Source organism: Cynocephalus volans, chromosome 16 (genome assembly GCF_027409185.1).
Source record: "Cynocephalus volans isolate mCynVol1 chromosome 16, mCynVol1.pri, whole genome shotgun sequence".
Classification (NCBI taxonomy): Eukaryota; Metazoa; Chordata; class Mammalia; order Dermoptera; family Cynocephalidae; genus Cynocephalus; species Cynocephalus volans.
In genome coordinates, this window is record NC_084475.1 from 33,743,401 (window position 1) to 33,769,826 (window position 26,426).

Here is a 26,426-nt window from a genome sequence, read left to right on the forward strand (position 1 = left end):
CGCCGGGCGCGCGGCTTAGCGGAGCCTCGGCGAGGGCGGCGGCGGCGCGGGGGGCGAAGCAGGCCGCCCGTTCCCGGGGCAGGAGGCGCGGGCGTCTGAGCGAGGCCGGGCGCGGCGGCCTTCCCTCGCGCGCCCCCCGAGCCAGCGCCCGCGGCTGCTGCCCGCGCTCGCCTCGCTCCTCCGGCCGCCCGCGCCCGCCGCGCCCCCGGCCCACCTGGTGGCCCCGGCCCCGGCCATCGCCCCCGCGGCGGTCCCCCGAGCTCGTCCCGGACGCGCGCCCGGGCGGCGGGGGCTCGGCGGCCACCGCTGCCTCGGGGGAGCGAGGGCGGGAGGGCGTGTGCGCGCCGTGAGCAGGGGCTGCCGGCGGGGCTGCAGCGGAGCCACGGTGGAAGAATGACTCTGGAGTCCATCATGGCGTGCTGCCTGAGCGAAGAGGCCAAGGAAGCCCGGCGGATCAACGACGAGATCGAGCGGCAGCTCCGCAGGGACAAGCGGGACGCCCGCCGGGAGCTCAAGCTGCTGCTGCTCGGTGAGTCCTGCCCGGGCCCCTCGGGGCGGCTGACCTCCGCGCCCCCGCCCGCCCGCGGCTCGCCCCTGCCCTCCCCGGGCGCGCCCCCGGCCCGCACCCGCGCGGGCGCGCGCGTGTATCCACACACATAGACACGCACAGACACACACAGGCACAGGGGTCGGGGCTGCCTTGCCCGGTGCATCCACACACGCGCGCGCGCGCGCGCACACACGCACACACACACACACACACGCACAGGGGTCGGGGCTGCCCTGCCCGGTGTATCCACACACAGACACACGCACACACACACACACACACACACACACAGGGGTCGGGGCTGCCCTGCCCGGTGTATCACACACACACGCACACACTCACAGGGGTCGGGGCTGCCGTGCCCGGTGTATCCACACACACAGACACACACGCACACACAGACACACACACACAGGCACAGGGGTCGGGGCTGTCCTGCCCGGTGTCTCCACACACAGACACACGCACACACAGACACACGCACACACACACGCACAGAGGTTGGGGCTGCCCTGCCCGGTGCAGCCACACACATAGACATACACACACAGACACACGCACACGCACAGGAGTCGGGGTTGCCCCGCCCGGTGCCTCAGCGGGTGCCTTTTCGCGTCCCCGGGGGCTGTGCATTATCTGCTGTGCATCTGCTAAATGGCAGATCGATCACTTGGGGGGTCAGGCGCGGGGGTGGCGAGGTGGGCAGAGGTTTGAACTTCCAGTGTTGTGGCCGCGGCGCCCGGTGGGGTGGTGGAGTGGCGAGCTGTGTCTGTGTGGCGCGGAGGGTGGCGAGCGGGGCCAGGACACGTTAGGAGATGGCGTGCGGTGGGGTGGCCTGTGCATCCATCACCAGTGCAATCTGGTCAGCGGGGAAAGGTGGAACGGTGGGCAGACTCGCCACTGGATTCTCCAAAGAGTGATGATGAGGAAGCCTGGTGGCTGGCCCTCCAGAGAAAAGGGGAGTAGGTATTGGGGGTGGGGAGGGAGGGCAAGCCCAAATGTGTCACACAAGTGCTGTTCTTTAGCCACCAGACCACTGAAAGAAGGGACCCCAGAAGAGTTTCACGGGTAGTGGATGGTGACAGGCGTGTTCTTGTCTGCACCGTTCCTTCCGGAATAAAGATGAGGGCTAGGGGAGCGTTGTGCTGTGTGGTTGTTGACAGCGACGGGTATCTTTTGTTTAATGAGGCAACCCAGATGTAGGCCCGAATTCACAATAGTTACTACTGAAAACCAGTGCAGCCTCTCAGTTACTCTCAAGGAAACAAATAGAACCCTTTTGTGTAAAACAAACAGCGTTTTAATGTCTTTGGAAAAAGGGCTAGCAGGAAAACGGAAAGTGAACAGCAAAAATTTCTCTCTTATCTCTAAAAAAACAACCCAACATTCTGCTTTGACACTGTTTGCAAAAAAAATGTCATTTCTCAAATATGACTTCTATTGATTATTATCTCCAGGAGAATGTTCAGAATCAAGCGACAGGGTTCACATATACAAGCCAGGGTGGCATAACTCTGAGCTATTGTGGTAGGAAGAGCAAACAAAACAGCTTTGCAGTAACAGGCCTGAAAAAGTATCTGCACTTGTGTTCTAGATATTGGCGTGTATAATAAATACGTTTCTTAAACGTTTCTGTAAGAAAAGAAAATTGTCAGTTCAGGTTTGAAAAGCATACATTTTCTTTCTTATCTTGAGCATTCCATCTGCTGGCTCAAGGAACCAATTGCCTTTGGGACTGAACTGTTATGTACTGGATCATTTACAAGCAGGAACAAAATATAATGATCACACATAGTTAGAAATGTTTAACTCAAGTGTCACGCTTTATGTCTTCATTTTGAAACCCATTAGATAAATGTGCATCTGTTTATAAAGAACAGAAGGCAGAGTGCTGGATGAAAGAGGTGGGCAGAATGAAACCAGGCGAGGTCTGGAAAACTGCAACTGAAAAGTGAAGGTCTTTTTTCTTTTTCATTTTTTAAAAATTCTCACTTTGGGCTACTTGTAATGGCTGAAACTGTGCAGTTGAATGTTTCTGAATTCTCGAGATTGAGAAAACAGTAGAGAGGGCAAGGGAAATGTATAGAGTGTTTAAGTGCACAAATAAAGGGAAAAGCATGTGTTTAAGAGAGACTTCTTTTGAGAATTAGTGTTCTTTTATTTTGCCCAGTTTACAGTATTTATTTGTTTCTGTTTAGCTGTGAACAGGGCGTGTGAGGTCTCTCCAGCTAACCATATTTGCCTGAAATGTGACAGACAGCTCAGGGTTTTCCAGCAGCTATGAGTTAGTGCCCAGGGGGGTTGTCAAAGTGCCTACATTTGAATGTCTAAGAGAGAGATACACTTATATAGATGCTTAATTACATAGTGTGTTATGTGCTTTAAAAAATGAACTTGGAGATAATTTTCTTAGGAAAAAAATGTAAAGCAAACTAGTTTTATTCCTAAAGTGGTGGTAGTGTGGAGAACTTCTTTTCCCTCTTGCTAGATATTTGGGTAGGGTTTAATACAGCACCACCTGTCCCCCAAATATGGCCTATTAGAAGTGGTAGAAAAATATGACATTAATTTAGCACCTATATTCATGAGTAATATTTAAAAATTATACAGCTTTTTGTCAGAAACATGATTGCTGGGCATCATATAAGAATTACTACTACTTCATGTTCTAGGTATGTTGCTTTTGTAGCATAACTACTGCAATACCTTCATTACTTATATAGCGGTGATATATACTAAGTTTAGATTTGTGCTGGTGCATGTCTGTGTGTATGTGGTTTTGCTGGTTTTTGAGTCTAGGAGGGAAATGAGGATTGCTTTGAACAAGGGAAGGTGTTGGGGAGAGGTTCTGTTTGAGGAAGTCCTGATGAGTAGACTGAATTTTCCAGTTCCTTCCTTCATTTAAACAAATTCTTTCTAGAGGAGGTTACAAAATGTATCCTTTCACAGTTCATAGTTCTACTGATATTTTAACCAGTTTGTTTAAATGGAGGGATCACCCTTATATTGAAGTAAATTCAACATAAAATTATTTGCAAAGTCCGTCTTAGTTCAAGGCATAACGCCATTTTAATGGAAAAGGATTTGTTGGACAGGGATAAAAGTGTGGACCCTTACATTTGTTCATATAATTATTTACTTTTATATATTAATATTATGGAGATATTAGAAAAGGAAAACAGTGGTTACCTGAGTAGGTGAAAGTGTAGCATTAAAATTTGGGTGATTTTGATTTATATTTAGCAATTATGCCAGTGTCTTCCAATTTATTTCAAAATACTTGTGTATTTTTATTTTTTAAAATGAACCCTGAAATCTACCACTATAAGAATATCATATTAAATTTTGAATTCTTTTCTTGTTTTTGTTCACTTGTCCATTCTCTGAATTCATTTGTATTACTGTTTATCTTCTTTGACACATCAAAGAAAACTTTGTATGCTACATAGATACACAGAGCCTACTTTATTCTAACTTGCTTGATGTTTTTATATACTTTCTAGGTACAAAATGCATCATAGTTCTTTTAATTGATTAATATTCATGAATATTCACTAAATATTTCTGTTAGTGGTACATAGGTGCTACATTTCACATTAATTTATCTTTAAGTCTGTGTAAAACAAGTGGCCCTGAATGCCTGCTTCAGGTCACAGATATTTCATCCTGAAATTTTTTTCAGTTCCTAGAAGATACATTTTTTTCCCCTTTATTAACCAGTTCTTATTTTACATGTTTTTGAGACTTTAGGTCTTAATCATCAAATAGAAAGGTTTAGCAAACACTTTATTGATTGGATTCCACCTCTTGAAAACAGGTAAGGTTTAGGCTACTCTAAAATGGAAGAACATATGTTCTTGGTCTTCTGAACTGAATTACATATATGGTTGTAGATTTTCTTCCTATTCTGCATGGCCAGCTTATGAGGGTAGGGACTGTGTCTGTTTGGTTCATTATTAAATACCAGCTTCTAATACAGTATCTAACTCATAGAATCAATAAATATTTGCTGAATGAATGAATTTATGACCCCCCTGCTAGAAATTGGGACCAGCAAATAATGAATAAATTATAAAGAAATGGAGATATGTAATGTCTTTATCTGTGGCAGATAAGATTGTGATAATCTTTAAAAAATAGTATGTAACTCTTTGAGCCAATTGATTACAAATGCATCCCACGATAGGAAGTGTTAATGTAAAAAGGTACATCACATATTGGACCAGCATATTACAGTTCTGTGCTGGGTGTATGTGGGAATTGTAGCAGTCATGTTTGAAGTATGAAAGTTTAAAGAAAGAAAAAAAAATCATTTTTTATCTTGATTACTTTTTATCATGCGGAAGCTAGTTTAACCGTGTATCTTTTTTTGCCATACATTTTCCTCCATGATACACTGATCAGAGTGAATTTTTTTATTCTCTACAGCACAGATGATGACCAGACAGGTTTTTGTAATTTAACTATACAGTGACATGAGGAAAACTCCAATGATTATATATACAGTGTTAGGAATTACAGATAGAACATTTTTAATATGAGGAGTGTGCGTTTGTACTGAAAACTACGCAGTTGTAGAGCAAGAAGGGACCTGGATGGGAATGCTCTGGCCGGTTGAGACTGTGTGGAGGGTTCATCATGTACATCTGGATAAAAGCACTCTTCCCTATACCACTCTCTAGAGATTATTGAAGGAAGAATGGGTACGTTGATGGAGGAAGAGTGGATATGTTGATTACCGGAATTATCCTAGAGGTTAGTGTCTGTCTAGGGTGGCTGCTCAGAACCATAGAAAGAAAGCATCCCTCCAAGCAGCCCTAATAGTAGCATCTATCTGGAAATACCAAAATATGGTGTTTATGAGGCTGCTTTAAAGTCCAATTAGTTTTATTTTTTTGTTACACTTTTAGCTTCAAGTTGTTGAATATGTTTCTAAATATCGGTATTTATTTGGATGCATTTCCTTTTGGGGGGGGAGGGGGACAAAGTGCTTATAGTTTGTGAAGTGGGAGCGTTCCTTCTAAAAATCAAAACTGTAGCTCTATGTAACAACGCCTTTTGAGTGTGATTTTTGCATCGAGCTATGTAGATTCATTGTCTAGATCGGCCATATAACTGTCAATCCTGTACTTACATGTTGTTTCTTCTTGTGAGAACTTTGGCACAATTAAAACACTGCTGAACAGTGAAATTATTCCCTGTGTATCTATCCAAATATTTTTAGGAAGTTTAGAAGGGAGAACCAGAAGAATAATTTAGTAGCCATTTCGTTTATTATAAATAAATTCGATAGCCTCTTTTTCATTTAAAAGGAAAAAAAAAAGAAAACTCAGCTCCACTTTATAAGAGATGGCTGAAGTTCAATTTTCAGAAGAGCCTATTAAATATAGTTATGATTTTTTATTGCAGATGAATTTTTAAGGAGCTGAAACAGCTTTTGCAGTTGTGAGGCTGTGTGCTATGCTAAACTTAGAAAAAAAGAACAGATTTTTCTTCATGATCCAGGCAAACTTATACTTGAAAAGAAACTAATGAGATTTTCCAAGGATGATTTTGATTCCAGCGTTCATATTAATTTTTCTTTATGGGGAGTTACTCTGTTGACCTGTTGATATTAATGGAAATTTTGATTGGGTGTTGGAGAGGGAAAATAGGGAGGTCAAAGGGTACATCTTGGAAGAGAGAAGCCATTTTAAGAAGGTTAGGATTGCTTTCTCCCTAAGAAGGTGGAGAGAATATGTTTCCTCTAGACTCAATGTTATTGCGCTGAGGGAAATACATGTATTTGTAGCAACAAATTTAAAGTCCATTTTCCTGGTTGAAGGGGGAGGCGGAAACATTTTTCAAAGGGAAACATTTATAATGGCTTTTAAGTAATGTTAAGATCTCTGCAGAATTAATCTTAGGGAAGTGTGAAATAGCAATAGAAGGTAAAATGTGTGATTGTTGGTAATTAAAACTGTGGCAATAACTTACTACAGTAAACAGCGAATGTTTTCTCTTGTTCTGCCGAGTGGAGTAACATTAAAGAAAGAGCTATTCTCAGACCCAAACACTATTTTGTGTGAACATCTGGTACTAATAAAATTATAGGAAGTTGTTCAACAATCACCTTCGATTTGTTACATTACTGATATGTAAAGAGCTGTCTAATTTCTCATCTAATAAGAAAAAAAGGACTTAAAACATACTGACGAAATGATTTAATAAATCTTACATGATCATGAATCTAGGCTTTGCAAACAAAAGTAAACATCTGTATTGTGATGCTGAGAACTCCAATCTAGCCATAATTTCCGAAATCAGTGCGTAATATTTTGTTAAAAACCTTCTTGGTTAAATTTTAAAGAAAAAAATTAGTATTATTTTTAAATAAAATTGTGACTATCTCAAATCCATTTATTCAACAAGCACTTGTCAGTTTTTGGAAAGTAAACATTTCCTCCAAATTTTTTTTTTTTTTTTTTTTTTTTTAACCAGGCAGACCTTAAGAAGAAACAGTTGTGTACAAAATGCTGGTTAAATAAACAAATATTAAGCACCCACTGTGTGCAAAATAATGTGCTATGTGAGGCACTCCTTATTTCTTATTTGCCAACAGGAAAGACTATTAGCATTTTTTTACAGTTCTTGTTGTTTCCTAGTCGACACCCTTGACTGACATGTCCTTCTCACTTTTATCCTTCCTGCTTTTGGCTTTTCTATTGGCTTTTCATACAGAGAAATAGTCAAAATAATCTGAAGGTGCTGTACGAGTTTTCCAGGGATTACACAACTGGGGAAAGCAGACGATCTTGAGAATTTGAATTCCTAAATTTATATGTATTATTTTCCTTGGAGATATCATTTTTTGCCTTTAGCTGTGAAAAACTATTTATGACCAATTGCCCTTTGTTTCTAACTAGATTGGAAACTCCTTGAAGACAAAGGTAGTATATCTCAACACTGCACAATGCCTCTGCCCAATTCGCACTGATTCTATTATTAGTAATGAGGGGGTGTATGGCCATAGGAGGATGGGGTCAGGTGAACAGCTGGAGTCCCAGAAGAAAGAAGAGTAATCAGAAGAGGTGAATTTAAACTTCTTGCTTTCTTCTAATGGGTATCATCCGTGTGTTCCCCATTTTCCACTCCTTTTTGCTGTTTCGTGGGCCACCTGGGGCACAGGTATTCTGTTTTAAGGATGGAATAGTCTTTGCCTCCTTGCCTGCCTGTTATTCATACTCTAGGGAGAATGTTTCAGGTGAACATTCTCATATTGTTTCGGGTTGAAAAGCCGATAGCAGTTGATCCCAGCCGTTCCAGTGGAAAGCTGTTAAACACACAAGTCCTTTGAAATTTGAAAATTCCATGCACTTTTATTACAGGATTAATCTTGGATTGTGAACAATTTGACTGCTTTAGAAGCAAGTACAGTAGTTGTTTCAAGGAAGTGTGTAATGGATTATGGTGCGGTTGGGAACTAAAATGTTTTTAATGCCATTATATTCCTGAAGCCTCACAGAAGGGAACAATAATTGATCCACAAATTAAAGAAAAGGGGTAGAGTGAGACTTTCTGGCTCTATTGCTGGGAAATGAATAGCGATGTTTAGAAACATAATCATGTCTATTTCTGATAGATAGCCTTGTGTTTTTCCCTTTGGAAATCATGAATTAATTAATTGCTTCTTCCAAGAATTTGACTTTTTTTTTTTTTTTTTGGATCACCATCACTTGCTAGAAAATCAAAAAAATTTTACTTCATTTTAATGTTTTAAAAACACTTTTTCATCATTTTATTGTTTCTTTTCTACGTTTCCTTTTGCTGTAGGGGCAGCAGAATGATTGGTGGCATCTTCTACTACTGTATATTTCCTGGTGATTGCTGCTGTCTGGTTGTTTTTAAGGAGAAATGCTTTAGTGACCTACCCATCTATTCAGTCTTTCAGTATTAGATGCAGGCCCCCCCAAAAACCCTTCCATGTGAATACCATCCACTCATTTGCTTTTTCCTCATGCCTTCTTTAAACAGATGCTAGGAGGGGTTTCTCAGAATCTCTGGCCTGAACATTTCCTTAAGATTTAGAGAACTTCCAAGTTAGTGCTCCTGTCAGACGTCATGTGGCCATGAGCTGGTGAGAGGGGAAGTTGGGTGCTTTGATACATCAAAAGGAAGGGATTTATGAGTGTTTGTTTGAGTAACACTTACTCTGGTCTGCAAAGTAAAATATGTTGTTACTGAAAAAAATGTAAAATTCTCCTTCCTTTTCCAGAGGGCAGGGACTTGAGATTGGTTCATGATTACCAGCAGAGAGTGAGTGAGCCAGTGCTGGATTATCTATCATGGGCCAGTGGGTTTCAAAATAGGATGCAGTGCATTTGCTGGAAGGAGAGAAGGGGCTGTAGTCATGTGTTGAGTAACCACACATCTTCCTCATTATGACTTGAACATCCTCATCTCAGTTACTGGAGAGCCTTAATGACATGTCTTTCTAATTGTATTTCCATGCAGATAGTTAGGGAGGATGACAGGAGCTATGGCCTTTGCTTCTTTGCACTAACTCAGCTTAAGTAGGTATTTCAGGTAAATTTGTTTGTTTTTAAGGTAGAGATGCAGTGATACTTTCTTGCCGTGTGAACTGATATTTTAGGACCTACAGTTTGCAGAGCTCCTTCATTATATTACACATTCTCTCTGCAGATGACAAATGCAACTTTCCTCTTGTCCTAGAGAGATGACCCATTTCCTGTGCCTTGTTCTAATAATACAGGATGACTTTAATTCTTGTTCAGAGTTTGCCCTTAAAAGAATGCCAGGATACTTAAGTGTTTAACTCTTTTGTCTCTCTAACTCTTGTGATATATTTTTGAGAAATGATAAATCATGCAATGATTTAAAAACAATGGCACACTGGCTTTGTGAATGTTTATTTTTCTAAATAATTAAACACTCCTTATGGCTGTGCATTTTGGATTAGTTTTGAGTATCTTTTCTACCACATGTGACCGAAAGGCGGTCTAGTATCCCTCCCCTACCTCTCCATTTTTTTTTCCCCTCAGAAAACTAACTTTAGGGTATTTTGTTTGGTTGTTCATTTGCTTTTTCTATAGAAACCTATAGAATGAAGAGATTGAACCAAATGATCTCTAAGGGTCATTTGGACTTGAAATTTTTCTGCTTCTCTGCAGCTTTGGCATCTTGGCTACTTTTTGCCCAAACTCACCCCTGGACGAGGGCTCTGAGCTCCCTGCCAGGTCTGGCGGGGTCTTCTGAGCTGCCTGGCTCTTCTCTCTTTACCCTCTGCAGTCACTCCAAGCACCCTGCAGGCAGCCCCATCAGCTGCGGGGAGCACTGGGAAGAGCAGCAAGTCTCCCCTTGTGCTGTCTGGCATTCTGCTGATAGTTGCACTGTCTTCACATGGAATGGTATCAGAAACCTCCTGTTATATCAGCATGGGTCTCTTGCTTCCTGCAGGAAGGGCCGTATCCTGGGAGTCACTGAGATGGAGCCAGAGAGGCTCAGCTCTGCTCAAGCCCAAGTCTTTTCTGAGATACCCTTAGGCAGCCTCCTTGACTCACTACTTTTTTTGTTTCTTTTTTCTCTGTTGGGCTTTCAGCATTGCTTTTCACTTGCCTACAAATAATCTCTGCTGCCCAAGCACATCTCTGCCATTTTTGGTGACAGCTGGTTGGCCCTCTGAATCTGGGTGCCAGGAGGGCCTCATACACCTAAGCAGGGCACATTTGGGAGCTGCTTTGTATTCGGAGCTAATAGGTCCCTTTGCTTATTAGGGCTTTCCAGGAAAGATTTAGAATTCAACATTGGCTGGATCATATTTGTTCATTTCCTCCTCCATCGCTGTGCCCACGTTTTCTTGGGACTTTCATTGAAACCAGAGAAACAGATAATGGTGGAAACATCCATAGCATAGATACAGGTAAAGAATTTTTTAATTTTTTTGTTTTAAAATATTTATAATGCTATGACCTCTGAACGGTCCTTAGCTAGACTGACCACACTCAGAGAAACCTTAAGAAAGCATCTTCCTGTGTCCCATGTCTGCATTCTGGAGAAGGGGCTCTATGGCCATAGAAGGAATATCTGGACTCTCACCCTAGGCCTGGAGAAACACTGTTAACAAGAGCCTAATTCCACTGGAGGTGTCAGTCAGGCAACTGGCATTCCTGGGACCCACTTTCCTCCTGGCCCACGGCCTTCTCATTATCTTATCAGCATCAGGCTTCCTTACCTTGATCTCAGATTTGGAGTTGGAAAGATGCTGGGGCAAAGGAGAAAGTCACGGGGTAAAGGAGACACTCCAGGGCAAAGGAGAGTAATGGGGAGTCTTGTGGGGCTTGGAATGGCAAAGGGTGTTGTCACCATTATGGATAGTGCAGTTGTGTCTTCATTAGGCTCTGGAGGAAGGGAGAGGAGAGCAAAGGAGAGGTGCCCTTGCCTTGGCTTGGTGTCTTCAATCAGAAAGAGCCAGGCTGGTTCTGCTTCCTGTGGCCAGCTCTACCACCTACCACATTTTTTCATCTTCTTTGTCACCTGCATTGTGTCCTTCCTTTCCCAGATGGTGGGTTGAGAGATGGGCAGGTATAGAGAAGCCTGAGTAGGATGGGAGGAGTTGGTGTTGCAGGTACTCTCTCCTGTCCTGTTGCTCCCAGAAGTGGTTAGATAAAGCACAGAACTCATGTAAAGCAGTTTCCTGAGGAAAAACCACTGACATATTAAAAAAATTTGACTGCAACATGACTCCTCCATGTTAATTTTTCTCTCAGCTGTTTCAGGTGATAGATATGCAGCTATTACTGTTTTGAGAACTCTGCTAATCTGGTGATAGGTTATGAGAATGTCTGTTGAGACATCCTTGTCCAAGAAATCTGCTTTCACCCGGCTTGCTTCTCCTACAGTAAAGCGCCTTTCAGTTGCCTCAGGCGATAGATAAGCAATATCGTGAGGTAGATTCATACTCAGGTGGAGGCATGTAATGTAGAAATGACTTTGCAAACAGGGACAGTTTGACTTCATCTTTTCCAATCTGGATGCCCTTTATTTCCTTCTCTTCTCTGATTGCTCTGGCTAGTACTTCCAACACTATGTTGAATAGGAGTGGTGAGAGTGGGCATCCTTGTCTAGTGCCTGTTCTTAAAGGAAAAGCTTTCAGCTTCTCCCCATTCAGGATGATATTGGCAGTGGGTTTGTCATATATGGCTTTAATTATGTTGAGATACTTTCCCTCTATACCTAACTTATAGAGGGTCTTTGTCATGAATGAGTGCTGAACTTTATCAAATGCTTTTTCAGCATCTATAGAGATGATCATATGGTCCTTGTGTTTGAGTTTATTAATATGGTGTATCACATTTATTGATTTGCGTATGTTGAACCAACCTTGCATCCCTGGGATGAATCCCACTTGATTGTGATGAATAATTTTTCGTATGTGTTGCTGTATTCTGTTTGCTAGTATTTTAGTGAGGATTTTTGCATCTATATTCATCAAGGATATCGGCCTGTAGTTTTCTTTTTTGGTTATATCTTTACCTGGTTTTGGTATCAGGATGATGTTTGCTTCATAGAATGAGTTTGGGAGATTTGCGTCCGTTTCAATCTTTTGGAATAGTTTGTAAAGAATCGGTGTCAATTCCTCTTTGAATGTTTGGTAAAATTCTGCTGTGAATCCATCTGGTCCTGGGCTTTTCTTTGTTGGGAGCCTTCTGATAACAGCTTCAATCTCCTTTATTGTTATTGGTCTGTTCAAATTTTCTACGTCTTCACGGTTCAGTTTTGGGAGCTTGTGTGTGTCCAGAAATTTATCCATTTCCTCCAGATTTTCAAATTTGTTGGCGTATAGTTGTTTATAGTAGTCTCGAATGATTCCTTGTATTTCAGATGAATCAGTTGTAATATCGCCTTTTTCATTTCTAATTTTTGTTATTTGAGTCTTCTCTCTTCTTTTTTTTGTTAGCCATGCTAATGGTTTGTCAATTTTATTTATCTTTTCAAAAAACCAACTTTTTGATTCGTTGATCTTTTGAATTGTTTTTTGGTTTTCAATTTCATTCAGTTCTGCTCTGATCTTAATGATTTCTTTCCGTCTGCTAACTTTAGGATTGGATTGTTCTTGTTTTTCTCGTTCTTTAAGGTGAAGTGTTAGGTTGTTCACTTGCCATCTTTCCATTCTTCTGAAGTGAGCATTTAATGCAATAAATTTTCCCCTCAATACTGCTTTTGCAGTATCCCACAGGTTTTGGTATGATGTATCATTGTTTTCATTAGTTTCAATAAACTTTTTGATTTCCTGCTTGATTTCTTCTTGGACCCATATGTCATTAAGTAGAATGCTGTTTAATTTCCATGTGTTTGTATAGTTTCCAGAGTTTTGTTTGTTATTAATTTCTAGTTTTAATCCATTGTGGTGTGTGACATGATCCTATATATCGAACAGCCTAAAACCTCTACAAAAAAACTGTTGGAATTGATAAATGATTTCAGCACAGTAGCAGGATACAAAATCAACACACAAAAATCAGTAGCATTTCTTTTCTCCAATAGTGAACATGCAGAAGGAGAAATCAAGAAAGCCTGCCCATTTACAATAGCCACCAAAAAAATAAAATAGTTAGGAACTGAGTTAACCAAGGAGGTGAAAAATCTCTATAATGAGAACTACAAACCACTGCTGAGAGAAATTAGAGAGGATACAAGAAGATGGAAAGATATTCCATGCTCTTGGATTGGAAGAATCAACATAGTGAAAATGTCCATACTACCCAAAGTGATATACAAATTCAATGCAATCCCCATCAAAATTCCAAAGACATTTTTCTCAGAAATGGAAAAAACTATTCAGACATTTATATGGAACAATAAAAGACCACGAATAGCCAAAGCAATGCTCAGCAAAAAAAATAAAGCTGGAGGCATAACACTACCTGACTTTAAGCTATACTACAAAGCTATAATAACCAAAACAGTATGGTACTGGCATAAAAACAGACTCACTGACCAATGGAATAGAATAGAGAATCCAGAAATCAACCCTCACACTTACTGCCATCTGATCTTTGACAAAGGCAGCAAGCCTATTCACTGGGGAAGGGACTGCCTCTTCAGCAAGTGGTGCTGGGATAACTGGATATCGATATGCAGGAGAATGAAACTAGATCCATACCTCTCACCGTATACTAAAATCAACTCAAAATGGATTAAGGATTTAAATATACACCATGAGACAATAAAACTTCTTAAAGAAAACATAGGGGAAACACTTCAGGAAATAGGACTGGGCACAGACTTCATGAATACGACCCCAAAAGCACGGGCAACCAAAGGAAAAATAAACAAATGGGATTATATCAAACTAAAAAGCTTCTGCACAGCAAAAGAAACAATTAAAAGAGTTAAAAGACAACCAACAGAGTGGGAGAAAATATTTGCAAAATATACATCTGACAAAGGATTAATATCCAGAATATATAAGGAACTCAAACAACTTTACAAGAAGAAAACAAGCAACCCAATTACAAAATGGGCAAAAGAGCTAAGTAGGCATTTCTCTAAGGAAGATATCCAAATGGCCAACAGACATATGAAAAAATGCTCAACATCACTCAGCATCCGGGAAATGCAAATCAAAACCACATTGAGATACCATCTAACCCCAGTTAGGATGGCTAAAATCCAAAAGACTATGAACGATAAATGCTGGCGAGGCTGCGGAGAAAAAGGAACTCTCATACATTGTTGGTGGGACTGCAAAATGGTGCAGCCTCTATGGAAAATGGTATGGAGGTTCCTTAAACAATTGCAAATAGATCTACCATACGACCCAGCCATCCCACTGTTGGGAATATACTCAGAGGAATGGAAATCATCAAGTCGAAGGTATACCTGTTCCCCAATGTTCATCGCAGCACTCTTTACAATAGCCAAGAGTTGGAACCAGCCCAAATGCCCATCATCAGATGAGTGGATACGGAAAATGTGGTACATCTACACAATGGAATACTACTCAGCTATAAAAACGAATGAAATACTGCCATTTGCAACAACATGGATGGACCTCGAGAGAATTATATTAAGTGAAACAAGTCAGGCACAGAAAGAGAAATACCACATGTTCTCACTTATTGGTGGGAGCTAAAAATTAATATATAAATTCACACACACACATACACACATACACACACAAACCGGGGGGGGGGGAAGAAGATATAACAACCACAATTATTTGAAGTTGATACAACAAGCAAACAGAAAGGACATTGTTGGGGGGGAGGGGGGGAGGGAGAAGGGAGGGAGGTTTTGGTGATGGGGAGCATTAATCAGCTACAATGTATATCAACAAAATAAAATTAAAAAAAAAAAAAAAAAAAAAAGAAATTACTTTGCAGTTTTTAGGTGAGAAAAGGCATCTATCAATTGGGTGTATTCTCTTGTTGCTCTTTACATTGTGGACCATTACATCCAAGGCTAGGAAGAGACTTACATGTATTTCAAAGATTTTTGAAGTCCCTAAAGTTTATTTCTAATTGTGACCAACATCCGAAATGGAGCTGCATTTGTTCATGATAGCATCAACATAGGAGGATTTCTCAACTCAAACTGTGGGCAAATATATTCTGAATAATTTAATAATTTTAAATAATTTGAGAGAAGAACTAGGGAGTGCTGAAACAAAGATATTTGAAGTCAACCTCTATTTTCATTATCAATCACTTCCTAATGGTCCTAAAACTAATGAATTACCATGTACTGGCTCCCCGTGGAGCTGAGGTTGGCTGTGACATGGAGTCCAAAGGTGCAAGGTCTTTGCTGTGTTCAAGGAGTAATGAATGAGAGTCCTCTGAATATTCTAGTTTCTCCTATTATGCCTTGGGTCACTAGCTAAGATGTTATCCAAAGCATGTGAGAAATGATTAAAGAATTTTGGGCACATACCACCTCTTGTAGTGATGAGCCCATATGTTTTCTATTGTCTGTGGGAGAAGATACCTATATATTACTTTATCAGTTTCTGAAAAACAATTTGTGTTTTTTTATCCATACAGTTCTTGGCAAAGAGTTGCATTTTAATGGAGGAAATTATAGGACTTTATTAATATTTCTTTAGAGAAATCTGACCCCAGATATATTTTCATGAAAATCACCAGCTCTGTACTTTGAGAAACACATTTTCAATAGGACTTTCCACCCTAGGCCATGCTTATTATGGGAGCAGAGGTTCTTCTCTAGGGTTTTTCCAAATCCCTGGAGTCCATTTATGAATTGCTACTCAAATTACAATGTATCCTAACCAGAATTAATTAATGTGTTATATATCCCTCATCCTGAATCATGGGGTCACACAATGATTTATTTTTTCTATTAAAGATATTCTTCCTTTATATTATATAGCTACAAGCAGTATGCTGTGGCCTGAATTTATACTTTATTTTCTCTTTGGAATGAAATAAAGAAGAGCACTTGACAGATATATTCTTTGGTTGTATGATTGCTTCTAAAGTAGTAAAAAAAGGTTAAAAATGAGAAAAACTATTGTTTAATAGTCCAAGTTTTACCAAGAAAAATGTTTATTTTCATCCACTTAAGAATTTCTCACATTCTTAAGAAATATGTTATGTTGTTTTCATGTTAGCCTTTGAAAGAAAGATAGCTTATTCTGTATTATTTAATTACATTACTTTGTATGTCTTGTTTTTTCAGTGATTTTGAAATTTTATAAAGAATGCAATAGTCATTTGCACAAAGTTTGAAAACAACTTTTAAAGTTTATTTATAAATTTATCCAAAATGTACCAATCTAACAGAAGAACCATGATCTTTTTAAATTGAATATTCCTTTCCAGTCTTATTTTCTATGTTTCTTGCATAGATGTAATCATACACAATTTAACATTATGTTGTAAGCACTTTCTATGTGGCTGTATAGACTTTATATTCATATTTGAAAGAACTGTATAACATTCTGGTGAGAGGATGTATATTAATTTGTTTATTCTCTCTTTTTTGATCATTTAGGTTTCTCCCAATGTTTCCATTTGAAAAATAGTGCTGAGGGCTGGCCAGTTAGCTCAGTTGGTTAGAAAGCGGTGTTATATACCAGGCTCAAGGGTTTGGATCCCCATACTGGCCAGCTGCCCAAAAAAAAGAGTGCTGTGCTAAAGTTCTTGGTGGAGATAGCTTTTTAAAACACACATACGTGCACACATGAACAGTTTTGTTGGAATGGATTCATAGAAATGTTATTTCTAGGTCAGAGGATATGAAAAATGTTATGACTTGATTACACACACCCAAAACGTATTCTGAAATGATTGTATACAGTTTGCAACATCATGAGCATATTAGGAGAGTATCAGTAATTAGTAGGCAAAAAATGGCACATAATTTTAAGATTTCATTTATTTGATCAGTAGTGAGAATGATCATTTTCCCGTATGTTTGTTTCTAGTTGAATTTCTTATTATGTGTGTTGTCTCTTCATTTTCTTTGCCTATTTAAGAACTCCAAACATACAAACAAAATTAGCCTTTTGTCATATTTACTGCGAATAAGTTAACCCCAGTCTGTTGTTTTCTTTTTCTTTGTTTTGTATCATTTAATACAGACGTTTTTAATTATCAAGACAAATCGGTTGATCTTTCGCTACTGTATTTTAAGATAAAAATCTTAATCTGCTTGAGATATTCTATGAAAGCCAGATTTACTACCATTGTTATGGGCAAAAGTAGATTGAATATAATGTGTTACATATCACTGTTGAATGATTCTTTTTCTTACAAAATGAAAAAAATACACATATAATAAGTTCACACTTGCAGATTATACAACATGAGCTGTTTTGTATGTAATTGGCTTTTTTTTTTCATTAAGCAATATGTAACATATTTTGCCCTGTTAATTTGAATCTTTTGTATCATATTCATGGCTTTTTTGTGTCCCAGTGTATTTTAAGTCATACAGTGGCGTGATGCAGCTAGCTTGTACCTGCTCATGAAAACCAGTTGTACACATTTCTTCTCAACTCTGCATTCAGTGACTTCACTTTGGTAGCTTGAAATCAGCCTTGGTGGGAGTATTTACACCATGGAAATTGGCAGATACTACAAATCAGGGCTTTTTTCCCTCCCTGAGAGAACTAGTTGTTAAATATTTACCAGCATACCAATATTTATATCTGACCCCATTGATGAATACTTACTTTGATTTTATTAAGAAAATTTTTAATCAGTGCTACAGTGAACATTGCAGGGGATACATCTTTGTACACTTGTATGATTGTCCCCTTCAGGTAAATTCCTCAGAGCTGGATTATTAGCCAGATGATAGGCTTATTTTAAATTTTGATACATATCACTACTTTCTCACCTCTAGTTTGTTAGTGGCTGTTTTGGTCTATTTTAGCCATCATTGGATTATGTCAATCTGATGGGCAAAAAAAGTATCTCATTGTTGTATTTATCTGTATTTTATTGAATTGATTTCTGTTATAAAGTTTTTATTTTTTTTCTATACTGCCTACAAACTATACTAACAAAAATAGCAATATGCTTACAAAAATAACTAATAAATGCCTCAATTTATTATTTAAATCAGGTTTTAAAATCACTTTTAGCTTCCGCTTTAGTAACGTGCATTTTTCTAGAAATTTTTCCATTTTATTTATGGAAGGATAGAGTGCCCTGGGACAAATGTACCCCAGAAAAAAAATAGAACTAAGATTATATGACAGGTTTGGTTATATGCCAAATTGTACTGGGCACAAATATTTTTAATTGTGATGAAGTCCAGTTTATCTGCTTTATCTTTTGTTGCTTCTACTTTGGTGCTGTATATCAAACCATCACTAACCTTAAGGTCAAAAATATTTACCTCTGTTTTCTAGTTAGAGTTTGTAGTTTTAGGCCTTCCATTTAGGTTTGATCCAGTTTGAGTTGATTTTTGTATATGGTACAAGGTAGGTTTTACAAAAACTGGCAGCAAGCTGGATTTGGCATTCCTGCTGTAATTTGCCAACCCCTGATCTATATTACTCCATTCTCTGCTTTCTCTGGTAGTTTATTTGAATGTTATGAACTTTTTTGTTCCTATGGTAGGAACAAATTGGCAATGCTAGGCTTAGAACAGTTCTCTAAATCTTAGTGGTTAGTAATAACATTAACATTTTATTTTATACATATATTTTATTTCTTTAACAGTCTTCTCAGAGACAAAACTGAATATATCAAATTATAAAACTCTTGTAAGAACAACATAAAATTGTCAATGGCTGATGGCATCTCTCTGAAGTCTGTTCCTGTAATTATCGATGGTTATTGAAAGGCTAAACATAGAGAAAACTGAAGTTATCTTAGTTTGAGTATAAAAAGGTTATCTGTGTCAGATGGAATGAGAAGTGTACATGGTATTCAAGATCATTTCTGTGTTCATCCTTTATAATCTACATTTCTTCTGTTCTGCTCTTACCCTTGATTACGGCTTCCTGACTATTCAGATGGATCTGTTCTCTTAATCCTGCAGTGGTTTGCTCTTCTTTCCACTTGTACTGCCTTTCTTCAGTGTTCTCTGTCCATCTTTGCTGGCATAAAGTTAACATTTGATCTTGCAGCCCATGTGATGTTTAACATTTCAATAATGATCTCTGTAGTTTCTCAAATTTCGTACATAGAGTTAATTTATTTTCACACTTTTTAAAACTCTTCATTCTTTGATGTTATATTGAATACCTGGGATGATAACAGGGAATCATTTCCAGTTAAGCCCTAAGAACCTCATCTAAGTATTTTGTTATGTATTGCTTATTTATTATTCAGTTTCACTTCAGAAATTTCAGTGTGTAGGTATGTGTATATACCTATGCATGTTAGAGTGTCTGCAATTAAAACACATATTTAGCCTTAATTCTGTATTTAAGTAAATGCTTATCACCTGATATTTCTTCTCTCAGTTTCTTTAATTGTATGCTTTTATTTATTATTATTCACCTATGAGCTGGCAAGATTATACCTTCAGATAGATTTTTTTACAGATGGATAATATATTTCCTGAATTCTTGTGTATTTGAAAATGCCTTTCTGTGGCATTCACATATTAATGACGACATGCACAGGTATAGAATTCTTTGAGTACACCTTTTTTCTACCCACATAGCTTGCCATATGGTATCTATTGTTCCATTGTTTCCTGACATCTAAATCTTATGAGAAGTCTGCAGTCAGCCTGAATATTGATTCTTTGGGATTTGCTTTTTCTGCTTGGATGTTTGTGTGTTTGTTCCCATAACATGGAAACTTAACAGCTACACCAGGTTATGCTTCAGTGTTTTATATTCATTATTTATTCTGAAACACTCTGAACCCATTTCATCTGTATATTTTTTCTTTCATTTTGAGAATTTCCCCCAATTTATCACTGAATACTTTTTTCTATTCCACAGGATTTTTTTTCTTCTTTAGACACACCACCATTCTTAATTGGATTTCTGTTGTTTCTCTACCAAAGCTGTCAACTTCCTTCTAATCAGTTCATCTTTCCTTTCTTTTCCTTGTGTGATTTGCTCAAACTCTTTTCTGCAACACTGATTTGGCAGTGTTTGGCATATAAATGTCAAGTCCACTAACCAGGTGTTGAATGAGTTAAGTACCTGCTGTATCTTTTTGATGCTTCAAATTTATTTTCAAGTTCTGCAGTATCACTGTTTTTTCCTCCTTATTTCCTTCTTAGCTCTGATCCTTTTCATTTCACCTTATTCTATTTTTAATCTCCTGTTTCAACAGTCTACAGTTTCTTAAATTTTCTTGATATGGTAGAAAACAATTATAGTCTATTTTTTCCTTCTGTTTTCCAGAGTAGATCTTCCAAACCATTCTCTTCGTTTTCGTTTTGCCTGTTCTGTGCCTTGTTTTCATTTTTGCTTAGGAATAGTCCAAATTTTGTCTGGTCCTACTATTTGTCCAAAAATAGTGTGGGTGGAATCTCATTGACTTTCTTCCCTACTTGTCTTGGGTCTGTTTGTATCTTTGCCCTAGCACTAGAGCTGGAGGGCTGGAAGATGACAGTATGTATTCTATATTCAGCTGTTCAGCTGTCTGAGTAGAGTGGGAGGGAGGGCTCTGTGGCAGTGGCCATTTCAGTCTATGAACTTCTTCATTTTGTGGCATCTTACAACTAATTCCATCTGTGCCTCATTTGGATGAGCCAGACACTTTGATAAGAAATCATTCAGAATGGTGCCTCACTGTTTTGGGGATTTTTGTTCTGTGTATCTCTTGGGTATTTTTCTCTGCATTCCTAAACCCTTTTGCAAAGTAGGCTTGCATTTAGCCCTCCACCCTTACAGTTAGTAAGTCAGGTCAGAGGGAAAAACTGGAATCAGTTGCCTGTATAGTTTCTCTTTTCCCTTTCATGGCTAGAATAGGTAGGAGTGTGAGATCCAGTGAGATGTTACTTGTTCCTCCAAGTTGGGGGATACCAGGGAGTCTTTGAGAACCTTTGCCACTTTCCTCAACACTGTACTGTTTTTACAAGCAGAAGAGCTGTGTGTAGGCGTCCAGCAGGTTCTCTCTGTTTGGTCCTTCTGTACTACTTTTGGTTGATAGGTCCTTTGCTGTTATTAATGTAGATGAGATTTTTCTCTCTACTTTTTTTCTTTTTGCTCATTTTGAGGGGCAGAAAGGAAGTTACTGATTTTTTGAGCACTATGCCATCTTTCCAGGAAGTCTGCTTTATGAGTCCCAATGACGATAATTAACACCTGTGAAGTCTTTTCATAGAGAGTTATAATTATAGAATCTCAGCTAAGATTGTTCAGGAAAGTCCAAGTTTGTATCCCATACTTGAGTCACCTCTGTAACACCTCCAATTTGTCGTTAGTCTGTTTCCCTCTACATTCAGTGGTGGGAACAACATCCCCAGTTAATTCCGTCTTCAATCATCTGTGTTTGTTAGCTTTCATATATTGAGCTGAAATCTATCCCGTAGCTAGCTTCAGGTTCCATCCCTTGAGGACACTGGGAGGCTGGACCCCACTGGAACACATTGACTTCTCCAGATAATTGAAATTGGCCTCATGACACTCCTGGGGCTTTCTTTTCTGTGTGAACTATCATGAGTTCTTGCCATCATTTCTCATAAAGCAGGAATAAAATCTTGTCCCTTAATATCCTAGTTGTTCTCCCATAGTGGAACCCAACACTTGAGATGTGCTTTGATGAAGTCAGAGTAGAAAATATCTCTGCATCTTCTTCCGAGTTAAAATACATATGACTCCAGAAATCTTTGTCTTTGATCTAAATAAATCATCCCGAGAAGTATAGCAATTTTGAGTGCAAAGGACTTGCATAACTATCTCTACCAGTACTCTGATTGTGTTTATTTCATTCTTCTCAATGTAAAATTGCATTGCTAGCCTTGTTTTTGATCTGTGGTCATCTGTCATCTGCACACAGTCCCCTGCTTCTTTTCATTCCCTTTATCATGTATTTGCATGGATTTTTTTTTTTTTTCAATTCCTGAGAGTACCTATTCCTATTGAGTTTCATCCTAATTCTGTGGGAACATCTTTCCAAGGTTAAGTTCATTTAAACTCTATTCCCAGCTTCTAGCATTTGTAATCCTACCCAGCTCACTCTCAAAGGAAAGTAGATGGCCCTATTATAATAAGATACATACAGAATCACATCAGGAAAATAAGTATTTCTGTTAATACTGTCAGTAAAGATATGGAAATAATTAGATTTCAGAGCAGGTCCCCGTAGTCCATCATTCAGTATGAATCTCAAGTTGATTCCAAGTCATTGGTTATTACTTGCTTACTTAACAGGTATAAAGCCAAAAATATACTACCTGAATTTGACCTCAGTATTTAACTTGTGTTGGTATAAAAGAATAGAGGGAGGGACATCGGCTCTTCTTGACTGTTGTCCGGTCTCCTATCATAGGAGGTGATCAGATTGGCCTGCCTTACTGGGCCTCTCTCACGTCACAGCCTTGCTGGTGGTCGTGGTGGGTGTGCTTGGGGGTGGCAGCCCTGGCAGTGCTGGTGGACATTGTTGGTGGACTGTTTTAATTTCTCCTTACATTCTGAAGTTTAGGTTGCCAGCTAGTTTGGGATGGCCATTATTAAGGAGGGAAGGAGCATTTTCTTTTTTCTCATCCTCTGTGAGTTCTAATTTTCATGTAGAAGAACAGGAATATTTTAGGAGAAGCAAATTTCATTTGGTACCTATCTGCTTTACAGCCAAATTGGTTTCTTCTCTTTTTCTCCCCATGAAGCAAGTGGTTTTTAAAGGAAGTTACCTTACAAATCTGAATATTTTATTTTACAGAAGTTGATAGCATACCCACATTTTTAGCAATAACACTAGCTAGTGTCAGTGTTTAAATTTCTCGTTTAGGAAATTGGATAGTTAAATGAAAGTTGTATTTTTCAGTATATATGTATGATTATTTAATATAAAATAAACTCAGTTCTTTCAGTTGGATGGTGGGGTTGGTGATAGGGGAGGAGTGGGTAGTGAATAATTCTGGTTCTTTAGCAACAAATTGAGAAGGGATCTTGCCCTCTCTTGCCCTGTCTGTTAATTGAGTCTGGCCTGAGCCGATGTGGCTGTCTACCATAGGTAGAAGGCCCTTCTTCATAGTGGGCATATATTGATTCCTGGACAGTGGTCAGCCCAGGTATTGCCTCTTTCTAAAACTTTTAACAGAGAAGGTGACTGTGAAGATTTGAGCATGCCACCTTTAGTGGGGCAATCTTTTTCCCTGCTATGTGTGTATAGTGGGTCTTCTGACAGCTCAAACATACCTTAATGTCATCATTTTGGGTCTCATCTTGTTAGGAAAATGCGCTCATTGCTTGTAAGCAGAGCTCTTTCTAAAAAATTTATCTCTTCATTAACCTGGTGATTTACTCACATGGTTTCTTTTCTAACCCTGATTATTACAGCTAGTTGAAATGCCTGAAGTCTCTTTTGTTTTCTTCTTTTTCATTCTTGAGAATTATTTTTTAAAAAATTTGGCCTTCACACCAGTGTTTTTTTTTTTTTTTTTTTTTTTTTTTTTTTTTGGTCTTTTTCGTGACCGGCACTCAGCCAGTGAGTGCACCGGCCATTCCTATATAGGATCCGAACCCGCGGCGGGAGCGTCGCCGCGCTGCTAGCGCAGCACGCTACCGAGTGCGCCACGGGCTCGGCCCCACACCAGTGTTTGAAAATTGTTGTATACCTGTGTTTACAGTGAGCACACTGTCCTAAATCCAGTTATGGTTAACAAGATTATATATACCTCTCTGGAGATTTCATCCTTGGAAGCCAAACCACAGTTTTTAAAAGGTGCTGACTACATGTGGGTAAATTATAGCCCTGTTCCAAGATGTGTGGGATCTTACAAGGTAGAGATTGGATGGAGAATATCCCTGATTTACCAAAGTGCTGTTCTGGGACCTGCCTTCATTGTAAGTGTGTGTGCTCCTTGTGTAATTTCAATGATCAAGATTCTCTTTAAGAAAAAATGTGGTTATACTGACATTCAGTTTGAGCAAATGAAGCATTGTTTATATCTGTTGAAACTGAAATGAATAATGCATGGCTTCATTAGTGTTTTTTCTGTTTTTTCCTGTTTTTTCTAAGTATGTTTTTGCATATAAATTTTTAGAACCCATGGCAAATCAGATGGTGCAGAGGCTGTTTGATTCCCCCCCCGCCCCCCGTCTTCCCTGTTTTCCAGTGGGTGGTTTGCCTGAGCAAGGGAATGCAGTGAATAAATTTATCAGCATCAGAATCTGTATTTATAAAATTATATTATTTCTTTTATCACAAATTAAATGTTTTAGTTAAAAGGTTTTTAGTTTCAAATCATTTTTTGTTTGCAAAATTAAAAAATATTTTGGATGGCTCGTTACTGTGCTGTCAAGTGTACTTTCCCTGCTGAAAATGAAAGATATGGACAAATATTAGTTCCTGCATGATGAATAGGTTAAAGGCAAACTTTGCTTATCTTGAAAACATAGACTTAGTATCTGTACCAGCACTTTTTAAGGTACAAATGCAATCTGGCTCCTAAACATAACACTAGTCAGTGGAATAGCCCCGGATTGCACAGCAGAAAGAATCTGTATTGGCTAAGAACTCTGGCAGAACTGAACAATTCCAGGTTGCAAAGAGTGCTTAGCTCATCTCTCATTTTTATGAGGAATAACATCACACACAGTGCTAAACCTCACTGAAAAGAACTGAAATGTTCTCCTGACAGGCCTAGAAATGCATCCAGTAACCTCATGTGATCTTTTACTCCATCATGCCAAGGCCATTGTCTCTGAGGTTAAGAAAATTGTACATTACATTGCAAAATCTTCTACTTGTGAGTTAAAAGAGAAGTCTCAAACCTGACTCTATTTATTACTTTAGATAATTTTAAGTTAGCACACACATTTAAATATTTCAATTTCCATCATAACTTTGCCGTAAATTTACAAAAGGCAGATTTTAGGAGACCTTAAGATAAGCATTGTTTCTGAAAGCATGATAAAAGGAAGGGGAAAGCATTCTCCTAGTTTACATGATGGTTAGGAATGTTTTAGTCCTGGGATTTCAGATGATTTAATTTTTGGCAGTACCAATTAGATGTATGCTGTGAACAGCAGAAAAAAGCAACAGTAGGTTTACTACTTATTGTCTGGTAGAGTTTTTTTTTCTCTAAGATTTTTGAGTGTGTGTGTGTTTAAAAGACAAAATTTTTTTGGTTGGTTCCATATCTCAGTGGAGGAGGACAGTCCTACTGAATTGGCACCTTATGGGGAAGGGGGCAATATATTTCTTTTTATTGACATAATTTCAGTGAGATGAAAATACGTCATTATATTTATTCTTATACACACATAATGAATTAGTTATATCCTACTATTCCCTGAAATTAGCTGACAGTTTAATTTCAGAGTAGAAATTTATCAAAGTAGAACTGGCATATGTACCTATATCCTTATATTTCACATACCCAACCTCCCCAAACTCTCAAAATATCTATTTATGACAGTTTACTCCTGATAAGTAGCCAGGGTATTTCAGTCAATAGCATGATTAGAACTCATGCTGCAGGAATCCATTTATGATCCCGTGCAGGAAGGAGTTAACATAGCAAGCCTGTTTGCAAGATTGGCTCTTGGCTGGCATCTGGGAAATTGGATTTTGGGAAGGTTACCACCACTCCCAGAACTGATAAGAGTGGCTCACAGTGACTAAACTGTTTGCACAAACAATATGGTTTATGCTGAACACCTGCTTTTCTTTTGGAGTCTGGAATTTTAGGTAGGTGCGAGGCAGATGGTGCCTATATGACTGATTCCCAGTAAAAACCCTGGACTCCTAGGCTCAGGCTAACTTCCCTGGTAGACAGCATTTCACAAGGTTTTGGGGACACTAAATGCAGCCTGTGTAACTTCAGTGGGAGAGGCCCCATGGAAGCCTGTGTATGGTTTTTTCCAGACTTCTCCCTGTGCACTTATTCTCTGCTGATTTTTGCTTTGTTGTAGTAATAAATCATAGCCATGAGTACAACTACACGCTGAATCCTGTGAATGAATCATCAAACTTGGGAGTGGTCTTGGGGACCCAGGACACAAACCCATCATCAACTCCTGAAAGTCTCCACCTGGTTAGTATGGGGTGCTCTGGGTCAGGGAGTTGGCATTGCAGACGGACCCATGCATTACTGCACCAGGCTTGCTGGGAGAGGCACATGGGACAATGCTGGTAAAAGCTCCCTGAAAACAACAATTCACTATCTAAATGCACAGTGATATTTTATTTTGCTTCTTCCATAATACATATGTTTTGGTCACTGCTATGAATCATACGTGATTACATACACATAGCACACTCAATTATTT

The 26,426-nt window shown here is 39.0% G+C and overlaps 1 protein-coding gene across 2 annotated transcripts in view; it reads left to right on the forward strand.

The window, feature by feature from the left end:
- The first annotated feature begins 265 nt into the window (after positions 1-265).
- The window catches only part of LOC134364593 (guanine nucleotide-binding protein G(q) subunit alpha), a 281,106-nt gene continuing 254,945 nt past the window's right edge, over positions 266-26,426 (forward strand). For both annotated transcript variants that reach the window (XM_063080533.1, XM_063080534.1), the window contains exon 1: positions 266-529. In XM_063080533.1, the coding sequence (XP_062936603.1) occupies positions 394-529 (136 nt within the window). In that variant the 5' untranslated portion in view covers positions 266-393. The remainder of the gene's footprint in view (positions 530-26,426) is intronic.